Here is a 10,814-nt window from a genome sequence, read left to right as displayed (position 1 = left end):
ACACTCTAGATGGCTTGAGAAACCGGTGCCAAAAGCATATGCATTCGAAAAGTGATTTGTTTCAACCCTTTGATAATCCACCCATCCATCCAATATAGCATTGTGAAGAAGCACCTTCAAAAATTGAGAAGAAACATGATTGTGATAGCTGGTAAGCATTTATACATACCATTTATATATATATATATATATATATCAAAGTCATGTCCTCACTATCTTCTAGTTTTCCAACTTCCCTCTCTTCCATGTCTTATGAGCCCTTCAGATCCTTTTGATGTAGCATCTCAACAAACTACCAAACAAATGGAAGTAGTTAGCACTTTAGTAGAGTCCACCTTCCTCATATTGTTTCCCCCAAGTCAAGTGTCAATCCATAAGAACTATTTCCACTCCTTCACTCTCAAAAGACCTCCCATGTACACCCCCCCCATACACCGTCATTTCTTGAGTTCACCCAAATGTCAAGAGGGGGATTTCAAAAGTGTATAAACAATGTTTGGTGGTGAAGAGGAGGAATGCGGAGTAGTTAGCTTATTGGAATACCAATTCATTAGGCTGGAGACATCAAGGTTTTTTGACACAAAGAAAATCAAATAGTACAATGGAAATTGAATAGAGCTCAAAGAAGGTGACAAGTGTAGTGAAAATTCATTCTTATACGATAAAAATCCTCTTTGTTAACTTCAATTCCTCTCACCTCTAAATGAGGTGCATTATACAGGTGCTAGCATGCTAAGACAACACATTTACATGCGTTAGCCCAATTACACATGAAGCATCAAACTAAAGTGTCCCACCGAGACTTGCAATGAAAAGTTGAATGCCCTCAATGATGCATGATTGTGAGCAAGTTGGAGTTGGATATTTAGCAATGGCAAAGACACGTCATCATCTTGATCAAGTGGTCTCCAAAAATGTTGTGGTTCTAGGGCACCAATTGAGCATGGCAACACTATCATTCTGAGTTAACTATGGGGTGTGAGAAGTCATTTGTCCAAGAGCATCAAACTAAAAATATGAAGAATGTAGTTAGTGAATGCAATATCAAACTATTACCTAAAACACAAGTCCATAACCTTACTTATGGTTTCAATGCACGAAAGCTTTAACGTGACACCATGAGTTTGTATTAGTTGCTTGTACAATTCCGTTTCAATTTGGGGGATACTTGTACAATGATGAATAAACACAATGCTTTCATATTATATTCTAGCATGCAATATCTTGGATAAATATCGAACACTTTTCTACAAATTGTCCATTCTACATGGTGTTATCATATCTACAATGGTACATTGTACACAAAAAATTTGCCTCTAATATGAGAGACAACATTTAGCATAACACAATATGGTAAATATTTTTGAAACATCACAAAAGGTAATGTTGCATACATCACGACAATAAATATTTTTTTAGCTCCTCTTTATTTAGCTTGGCACTAGTAGCAACTTCATCTCCCTCCCGTTCTCCCATTAAGCTTATGGGTGTTTGTGTTGCTTGTACATCGAATGCCATCACTTCGTGACTCATTATTAATTGGGGGATCCCCAAAGTAGTTATCGAAGGCAATTTGATCTCACTTGAGTTCTCCAAATTGTTCTTCCATGAAGCTTATGTGTGTTTGGGTTGCTTGTACATTCAATATCATCACTACATGACTTGTTCATTGGGGGATCCTCAAAGTACTTATCATAGACTACAAATTGATTTGCCTATAGTTTCAAACTAAGAGTTCATACGAATTATATGTAGCTTTATAATTTTGAGATCAACATAAGTCCTTACCTGAGGAAAATATTTCTTCAATCCATAGTGTTTCTCCAAAAAGCAGAGAAGTTTATTAGAGGGTTTATCATAACTGCAATAAAATTTAGATAATCGTAAGACTGGACATATGACATAATATAATTTCCCAAAAATCATTTCAATTCACTCAACAACTTAAGAATAGGGGTTTACAAGTTCGTTATGATGCGTTAACAATACAAAGAGACTTTAATGCACCTAATAAAAGTATATGTGCCAATAAATTTTGATGTAACTTCAATTGAGGCAATGACATCAGAACTATACTCTTACCCTCTCCATGTCAGGCCTTACATGACTAAACAAACGGAAAATGCCAAACAATGGAAGTTGTTATTCATCAAAATTCATCAAGGAGAATTGCCAATGCCAAATTATAGACATAAGCAGAAGTACAAAAGTGAAGAGCACATTGAGCTCTAAAATAAAAGTAAACTGTCTATTATGTGACTTATGAAAGTGACTTACAGCATCAAGGAGATGGTGTAAGGCAATGAGATGCAAAGAAATCTCCTGGCCCATAATAAGGAAGCAAAAGATTTTGAATTCTATAATAAAGACATGACATAGTGGGTATTTGGCTGTGACGATCATGTAGTGAAATCGCGCTCAAGGTTATCATCAAAACGGTTACTATCACTCAAGTACTAAGAGACTACTTGTTTGGATGTAGTTTCAGCAAGGATCGTATGTTAGAATCTAGGTAAAAATCTTGTAAACATCATTCATTGGAATTTATAGCACCTGACTGAGATACAAGACTTACCAAACATTTTCAGACAATCATGTTTTCTAAATTAATTTTCATTCAATAACTTACAAGTAAACTGATGGTTATTGAATACACTCAGGTTGCTAAAGACAAGGCAAATGGGAAAGTTTTTTGGCTTTGATGGATTTTGGTTACAATGCATGTAAGCTCTAGGCAACACAATTTTGTATGCAAGTTATGCTATGGGGTCAACGTATTACTAGATTATACACAGAATGTGATATAATAATGAGAAGATTGGGGGGTAAGGACATATATTCTCTTTCTTGCATTCTTCGTCTCATTATTTGGGTCATTAGACTCCCAGATGCAAATGGTTGCTATTTTATGCATTAATCTCAGACATAAAATTTTGAGTTGAAAACTAAAAGAATGTTGTTTAAAGTCATCAAGAAGGTGAATCTCTTAGTACATAAAACTTGACTCTCTATAAAGTCATAAAACATAAATATATAAAGACCATGGCAATATCAATGTATGATGTCACAAACGACCTTGGGATGCATCAGATTCCCATTGCACGGAGATTAAACATCTTATTTAAATCATACCCATATCTCTCAATTAAGTAATGAAACATGGCTTCAGGGCTCAGATTTGTTTCCAATTTCTTGTTGCATTGTATAAATCTAGGAGCTAAAGAGTGTGTGTGGGAATTGAACCCCAGACCATGGCTTGGTATAATTTGTAATGGGTTTTGGCCTACAGAAAGTCATTGTTGGTGAAAAAAATGAATTAATAACAATGGAGGAATTCCAGAAAAAATGCTTTAGATCCACAGTAGCTATTCAGGTTTTCAATGTGGAAACCCCTTTATGTTTGTTATGTCTCCCAAGACATTGAGCAACATGTTCATGCCTTTTTCTAATGTTTCTACCCTCAGATGTTATATATACTGTGGTTTTCACCACACTTTGAGGTTTAGCCATATTTAATATAATGCACTACTAACAACGATAAGCTTGTTTTTTGTATGTTCTGTTTACTTATGAGAGTGGTACTGTTATTGTTTAACAATGTTAGCAGAAGTAACTTCTAAAACAAATTGAAGGATATTAGACATTATTATTTAAGTGACAACAACTACAACTGAGAATGCTCATAGATGTTATATGGAAGGGATAATTGTCACAAAATATTTTATGAAAGGAAAAATGTGTTAAATAAAACTTTGTTGGTTACAAAAATGATAGTGAAAACAAAGGAATTTTAATATGAGAACCAGTAACTTACTGTGGCAACTGAATGCAAAAGACAATATTTGAAGGACATTTTTGGAGAATATTGTTCCTCTATCTAAATGTGATTTTTATGATCATTACTCATAGCACAGAATGTAATAGTTCCAGGAAATAAACACAATTGACTTATGTTACAAATAAACCATTTATTTCAGAATAAGATAAAGATGTTTGTGAATGTAATAGATTGTGGATGAACCCTTACCCCATTTGATGAGCACCGAGTTTTTCTTGTGTTAGCATCCATTCAAATAGAAATCGACCAAGTCCATTCCTATACAATACAATGAATTATGTAGGTCTATGAGAATGTCGCAAAATTGCTTATACACAATGTGCCTTCTCAACTCGAATGCAAATGAAAGAAACCATGGATTTTTTTGTCAGATGATAGTTATTGTTGGATTCTATCGCTGAAGCCCACATGCGGCAGAAATGGCTCAAAATAAGAGGGTATTAATTGATTTTTAAAAAGGAAGATCAAAGATCACCTCAGTTCCGAACTGTAAGAGTTATACTTTTGGGCTAGGATAAAAACTCCAAAAGAGGTGAACAAGCCTAGCTATCCAAAAAAATTCACACATCACCATCATAATATTTCAACAAATACCCCCCTGAGAAAGAAAGAAAGAAAGATATATTAACGTCTTTTAAGAGGCTAAAATGGCCTATGAGAGTGATGCCGTGAACATGGAGCTGGCACTCATATATAGAAAGTGCCAAGCTATCTGGAGTGAAATTAATCCATGAAAGGTAGTAATCCCAAAGGTTTGTGAAAAGCTTCAAACTTCTCCATGGGTGGAGCCATTGTCAAAAGGTCGACAACATTATTCTGTGTGGGCACATAAGCCAAACTCATTTCTCCAGCAGCGTTTTTCCCTAACATAACAATAGTGCACATCAATGTGTTTTGCGCAATCATGGAACACAGTTCCTCACAACTGCCAATGCACTCTGATTGTCAGTAAAGATGGTGATAGCAGGACTGTACACCCAAATCAGCCAAAAGACAGTAGCTGTTAAGCTAAACTACATAAGCCTCACAACTGAAGTGGCCACAGTAGGCTGCTTGTTCAACCAAGATAAGAATGGGCGACCCCAATCATGAAGCAAAACCACTGGTGGACACACAATTGTCATAGCAACCAGCCTGATCTGAGTCAGAGAAAGCATGTAAATCTAGCGGTAATGTTCCCCCTGGGGATAAAACAACCAAGATAATGAGTACCTTTCAAATAACGAAAGGTCCTCTTAACTGTTTTCCAATGGGTAAGATGGGATGTGCACAAATTTACTCATCTGAGAGACAGAAAATTGAATATCAGGTCTATTTAAACATAAATAAATTAAGCGTCCAAAGCATGCTGGTAGAAATCAGTATCAAAAGTAGCTCCCTAACTGTTTCGAAATGTAAGCAGCACGAGCTTCATTTCTTGCTTGACATAATGTGGTACGAGTATCCCAAGCATTTCTTGCACTTTTGCATCAGCAAATATGCATGTTTGATAGACAACACTATCAATTCATGTGCTTGTGCATCTCTGCCATCCCAGCAAATCTTCTTTGCAAATATGTGCAATAGGAAAAGCTTTCTAAAGTCAAGAAACATGAGCCTCATTTCTTGGTTGATACAATGTGGTAAGAATATCCCTAGCTTTTTGTGCGCTTCTGCATGAGCAAATGTGAGAAATAATAGCATGATCAATGGACAACCTATCAATGCATGTTCTTCTGCATCTCTGCCATCCTAACAAATCGGTTACGAAATATGTGCAATAGGAACTGCAGCAAGACCAGGAAGTTGAAGATTGTCATCTTCAACACTACCTATATCACCTGTTTTAATTATATTTGGAGGTGTTGGAGAACATATTTCAATGCCCTACATAATATTCCAAAAGCCTTTCACAACCAATACATGCCCATCATATAAACCCAAAATTGATAGTTTGATGCATCCAATTAATCCTCAACAACCAGCATCCGGAATACATCATTGTTCTCAGCCACTGCAAGTGACCAAGTGATCAAGTAACTTGATTCGAAAAACACTATGTTTCAAGAGAGGGTCAGAAATATACAATGGAGTGCTGCTATACTTGTACCAGATGACAAGATGAGTAGCTCAGTAGTAGAATTGACTGCATCCAGACTTGTCACTGGATTGAACCGGTTGCATTGTTTTGATGTAACACAGAATGTTGCATAATCTCTAAATAAGAAAAACAAAAGAATGCTTATGATCACCTAAAGAAGACCTGCTCTAATACCAACTGTTAAATTATGTCACTAGAGAAACTCACAGGTGGTAGAAAACGGCTGAAAATAGAAGAGTATATATCGTTTTCAGAAAGGAAGAGAACTAACCATAAGAGTTATACTTTTGGGGTTACAAAACCCCTAAAGAGGTAAAACGCCCTTGCTATCCTAAGTGTGTTTGTTTACACGTGACAATCACAATATACCAAATTTAGGAAAGTATACTTTTTTCAAAAAGACAGTACCAGGGTGCCTTAACCATAAGGGTTATACTTTTGGGGTTAAAAACTCCTAAAGAGGTAAAACGCCCTCACTATCCTAAGTGTGTTTGTTTACACATCACAATCACAATATACCAACAGTTCTATCCTCGATAACCAACTATTAATTCACCACTCCATGTGAAAGAGTTGTATTTCACCCAGCGGTATTTAAATTGAACCATGTATGTCATACATAGTACATGAAGGGGATAATGATTGAGGCCCGAATTATTATATGGCTTTATCATTAGAGGGGCCACTCTGACTCTCCCATATTGTATGCAACAGTGAATATGACATGATTAGCCTCCCAACCATCCAATACAAACTGAATGTCCCCATGGATGTGCATACCCTAAACGCAAGTAAGGCTCCTTGAATTATATATTAACCTTAACCTCTATAATTCTTCATACATGTATTAAAATGATTCCCAAGGCCTATTGCACACATCAGTGTTGTCATACGTGTACATCAGCTTCAATAATATCAACATATTATGCCCCTCAGTTAAATTTTCCGCAATTGTTTACTTATTTTACGGTGCCCTTTAGTATTGTTGGAGTTAATAAAACTATTCATCCCTAAATTTCATAGCAAGTTAAGTGAACGGTGAGGGGCAAAATCTTGGCTAGTATCATCTATAATTATGAGGGTAGACTGATATGCAGTCCTTATAGAATGTGCACCTTTTTTTATACTTCCCTAATATTTTGTAGTTACAGTTTTTTAAAACATAATTAGATTGTCGTGAAGAGTAAATTTCACCTTTGATAAGCATGATGGATGTAGAAATCGAGCACACAAAGTGGTGACATCTCGTGCATGCATCCATTGGGCCTTGCTATAAAGAGATTCTTCACCCCTACTTTTAAAATCCCTTTCACAACTACAAAAGGTGACATTGATGATGAGAATGAGGAAGAAGATGAAGATGATGAGGGCAACGATGTGCAAATATAGAGGCGCTGTGTGCTTCCATAAAGTTTTAACCGCTCATAATCTGTAACTGGCCTACGTAAATATTGGGCCTTTGCAGAGAGTAAACCTATCTTGTCAATCACCTTCTTTAAGTCTTCCCTTTCTTGTAAATTCAACCCACCTGTCATGTAGGTTTCATGCTAGTAAGTTCTTTTAAGCCTAAAAATTATTAAAATAGACCTCATGTTGCACAAAATTCCCAAAAGACGCCTTCTATATTTTTAATATTTTCGAAAATTGAGGTCATTTTTCAAAATTCCCATAATTCTCCCAGGAAACCACTGAATGAACTGCAAAATAGATAGATTATCCAGATTTTCTTGTTGCTCCATGGCGAGACAGGCTTGACTTATTCTATGGGATCTATCTCCCTACATTTGAGGATTATTGGAGAAAGAGATAGACTAAATCCATGGGACCAAACTAAACATGTAGAAACTTAGGGGCCAAAGAGAACATGAACTATGTAACCGCTATCCTAATATCATGAGATGAATAGGGGTACAAGAAGAAGGGAAAAATAACCAAAACTACAACTCTTGTATAATAGCTTGGTGTCTACAGAAAAACATTTATTTTCCATGTAATTTTGTCGAGTTCTTGCATTTTCTTGAGTACTTCGCTTTCATGTTTGCAGTTGCCACCAAGGGATGAGCTCGTTCACCAGGGGATGTTTTCCAACTATCAAATCGCTATCCTAATATCATGAGATGAATAGGGGTACAAGAAGAAGGGAAAAATAACCAAAACTACAACTCTTGTATAATAGCTTGATGACTACAGTAAAACACTTAATTTTCCATGTAATTTTGTCGAGTTCTTGCATTTTCTTGAGTACTTCGCTTTCATGTTTGCAATTGCCACCAAAGGATGAGCTCGTTCACCAGGGGATGTTTTCCAACTATCAAGTCGTTACTTAGTGATGACATCAGTAATTACAGTGCAGGCTCGCATGTTTAATGTTGAATTCATTTCCACTACCAACTCAGTAGCGAGTGCTTTTGAGGGGTTGATTTGGTTCTCTAGAGCATTGATGAAAGTCTTGAGAATCATCTTTACTTCCATCATGTGATCAAGTGCCAGTATAACCGGTCATTCTGATTTTTCTTGACAGGGTGGTGAGTTCAGAAAGCAAAACATCTTTGATGCAGTGAGCCAGAGTCATTGAGCCATTAGATCATGTCAACGTCATGCAAAGGCTTGACCATGCTTAATTATGGTCGACTATGCATACATTTGCTTGAAACATATCAATACCGTTGACCTTACTAGCAGCAATAACAAAAACAATAGTTGGCTATGGAGATGACCATTATAGGATTAACTTGTCCTCATAAAGTCCCTTCTCACTCGAGAAGAGTTTCGAAAACAATGAGGGGTATTCTTAGAATTTCATGAAACAATAGGGGTATTTATTTCATTGAATTATCTTTTTTTAGCAAGAGCCTAATAACATATATTTGAATGCAATCATAATGTTCACGGAAATGACGAAACTTGGAGTACATTATCCATATATTCATTGTCTGGCTTCTTCTAATGTTGGTTCAAGCCTTGAGGGGAAATATCTATTCACATTTGGATGCTAACAAAAGGGATAAAACCTCATGAGGCATTTGTAAAAGACAGAATGGAAGTTTGAACATCTTCTCCTAAACTTCACAAAATGCAAAATGACCAATGACAGTAGACATTCCAGTCGTGAAAGTTAGCAGCCTAACTCCTACCTGGCACAACTTTTATTCTCTATTGTTACAGCCCAAATATTTTGTCATAATTTGTATTTCAAGGTTGGACTACATGAGTCATGACATCATCCAATACAAGTGATGGCTAGGATTGGGTGCAAAAATGTAATATTTGAAGACATGAGTCTGGAGATTGTCAATAAGGTTAGTCACACATGATCTTGTACCTAAGAGCACTATGGAAGGAAGAGAAGAGCAAGGACCTATGTCAGGGAAACATGAGTATATGTGGTTTTTATAGAAAAGGGAAGAGGCAGACAGTGACAAGGTGGAAAGCACTAGATTGACAGGCATGCAAAAGGGCAGTGTAACAGGAACCTGACAAGAAAACCAAAAAAAACACAAAGAGGGTAAGGTATAGGGTGCTTACTTATTATTTGTGAGTTCCAGAAGGAGACACACACAGAGGGATGAGGAGGAGGATTGCTGAAAAGAGTAGTTCTCAAGGCTGAGGTGCAACACTTGAATTCCATCCCTTAATCTCTCTTTCTCTTTCCTTCTTTCCTTCTTTCTAACTGTTGTCCACCATTATCTCCATCATCACTTCCCTACAAAAACAGACACAGACACACATACACATTGCCATTATATAAATAATGGTTATTAACCAATGGATTTCATTGAATGATTTGATTCGATTCATCTTAAGCCCTTTGTAGTACATATATAGCAAATCGCCCATGAATGACTCAGGTAAAAGAAAACCATACTGTCAGTAAAATTCTAAACCAATGGATTTGTTTGAATGATTTGATTCGATTGGATTCATCATTGTTCCTTTGTAGTATATAGCAAATCGCCCATGAATGACTCAGGTGAAAGAAAACCATACTGGCGGTAAGATTATATATCATATAAGCAAAATGATTTCCTCTATTTGAAAGCATGAATCATGATCATATGAATGGATTTTGATGCAAGATGGGGGGGGGGGGGGGGGGTTTGTGTCCATCTCATGATCGATGAAAATATTTCAAGAATAACAGTTTACCGTGTTTCCATTAACGGACAATCTTGGGGATGCCCTCTCCTATACCACCATATATTCATTCTCCTGAAGTGCTCTGGAAGTAGAAGCTGCAATCAAGGTATGCAGGCCAATCTCATAACCGATTCACCATGAAAAGAAACCATCATCCCAAATTCTTGGCCTTTTTCTTCTCCTGCTTGAGACTTAACATTGCATATATTAGGGTGAATTGTCAAAATAGCCCCCCCTGCTTTTTCTTATTTACCAAAATACCCCTACAAATAATTGCCCAAATTCATTCTCCATAAGTAGAATCTGCAACCAATGTATGCAGGCCAATCTCATAGCCGATTTTTATTTACCAAAATACCCCTACAATTCATTGCCCAAATTCCTTCTCCATAAGTAGAATCTACAACCAATGTATGCAGACCAATCTCATAGCCGATTTTTATTTACCAAAATACCCCTACAATCCATTGCCCAAATTCCTTCTCCATAAGTGGAATCTACAACCAACAACCAATGTATGCAGACCAATCTCATAGCCGATTCACCATGAAAAGAAACCATCATCCCAAATTCTTGGCCTTTTTCTTTTCCTGCTTGAAACTTAACATTGCATATATTAGGGTGAATTGTCAAAATACCCCCCTTGCGTTATCTTATTTACCAAAATACCCCTACAGTTCTGTGAGAGACAGTTGTCTCATTGCCCAAATTTTTCACAACTTTAAGATATGATCAAAATATGTCATGTGTTTTAAAGAT

At 36.5% G+C, this 10,814-nt stretch overlaps 1 protein-coding gene across 1 annotated transcript; it reads right to left on the bottom strand.

Annotated features, from left to right (window-relative positions):
- Positions 1–1,286: 1,286 nt before the first annotated feature.
- On the bottom strand, positions 1,287–10,179 carry LOC147858908 (uncharacterized). The gene is made up of 6 exons (XM_087325323.1): positions 10,065–10,179; positions 9,444–9,621; positions 7,113–7,446; positions 4,028–4,096; positions 1,789–1,861; positions 1,287–1,715 (listed from the first exon to the last, which is right to left on the bottom strand). Exons 2-6 carry the CDS (start codon positions 9,544–9,546, stop codon positions 1,560–1,562), a joined length of 735 nt encoding a protein of 244 aa, XP_087181449.1. The 5' UTR covers positions 9,547–9,621; positions 10,065–10,179; the 3' UTR covers positions 1,287–1,559.
- Positions 10,180–10,814: the final 635 nt, after the last annotated feature.

This window comes from Azolla caroliniana, unplaced genomic scaffold (genome assembly GCF_043228905.1).
Source record: "Azolla caroliniana isolate FFs.n. ecotype wild unplaced genomic scaffold, voAzoCaro1.0.p SCAF_10, whole genome shotgun sequence".
NCBI lineage: Eukaryota > Viridiplantae > Streptophyta > Polypodiopsida > Salviniales > Salviniaceae > Azolla > Azolla caroliniana.
Note: the sequence above shows the minus strand (reverse complement) of the source record. Positions and strands in the feature narration are given on the sequence as shown.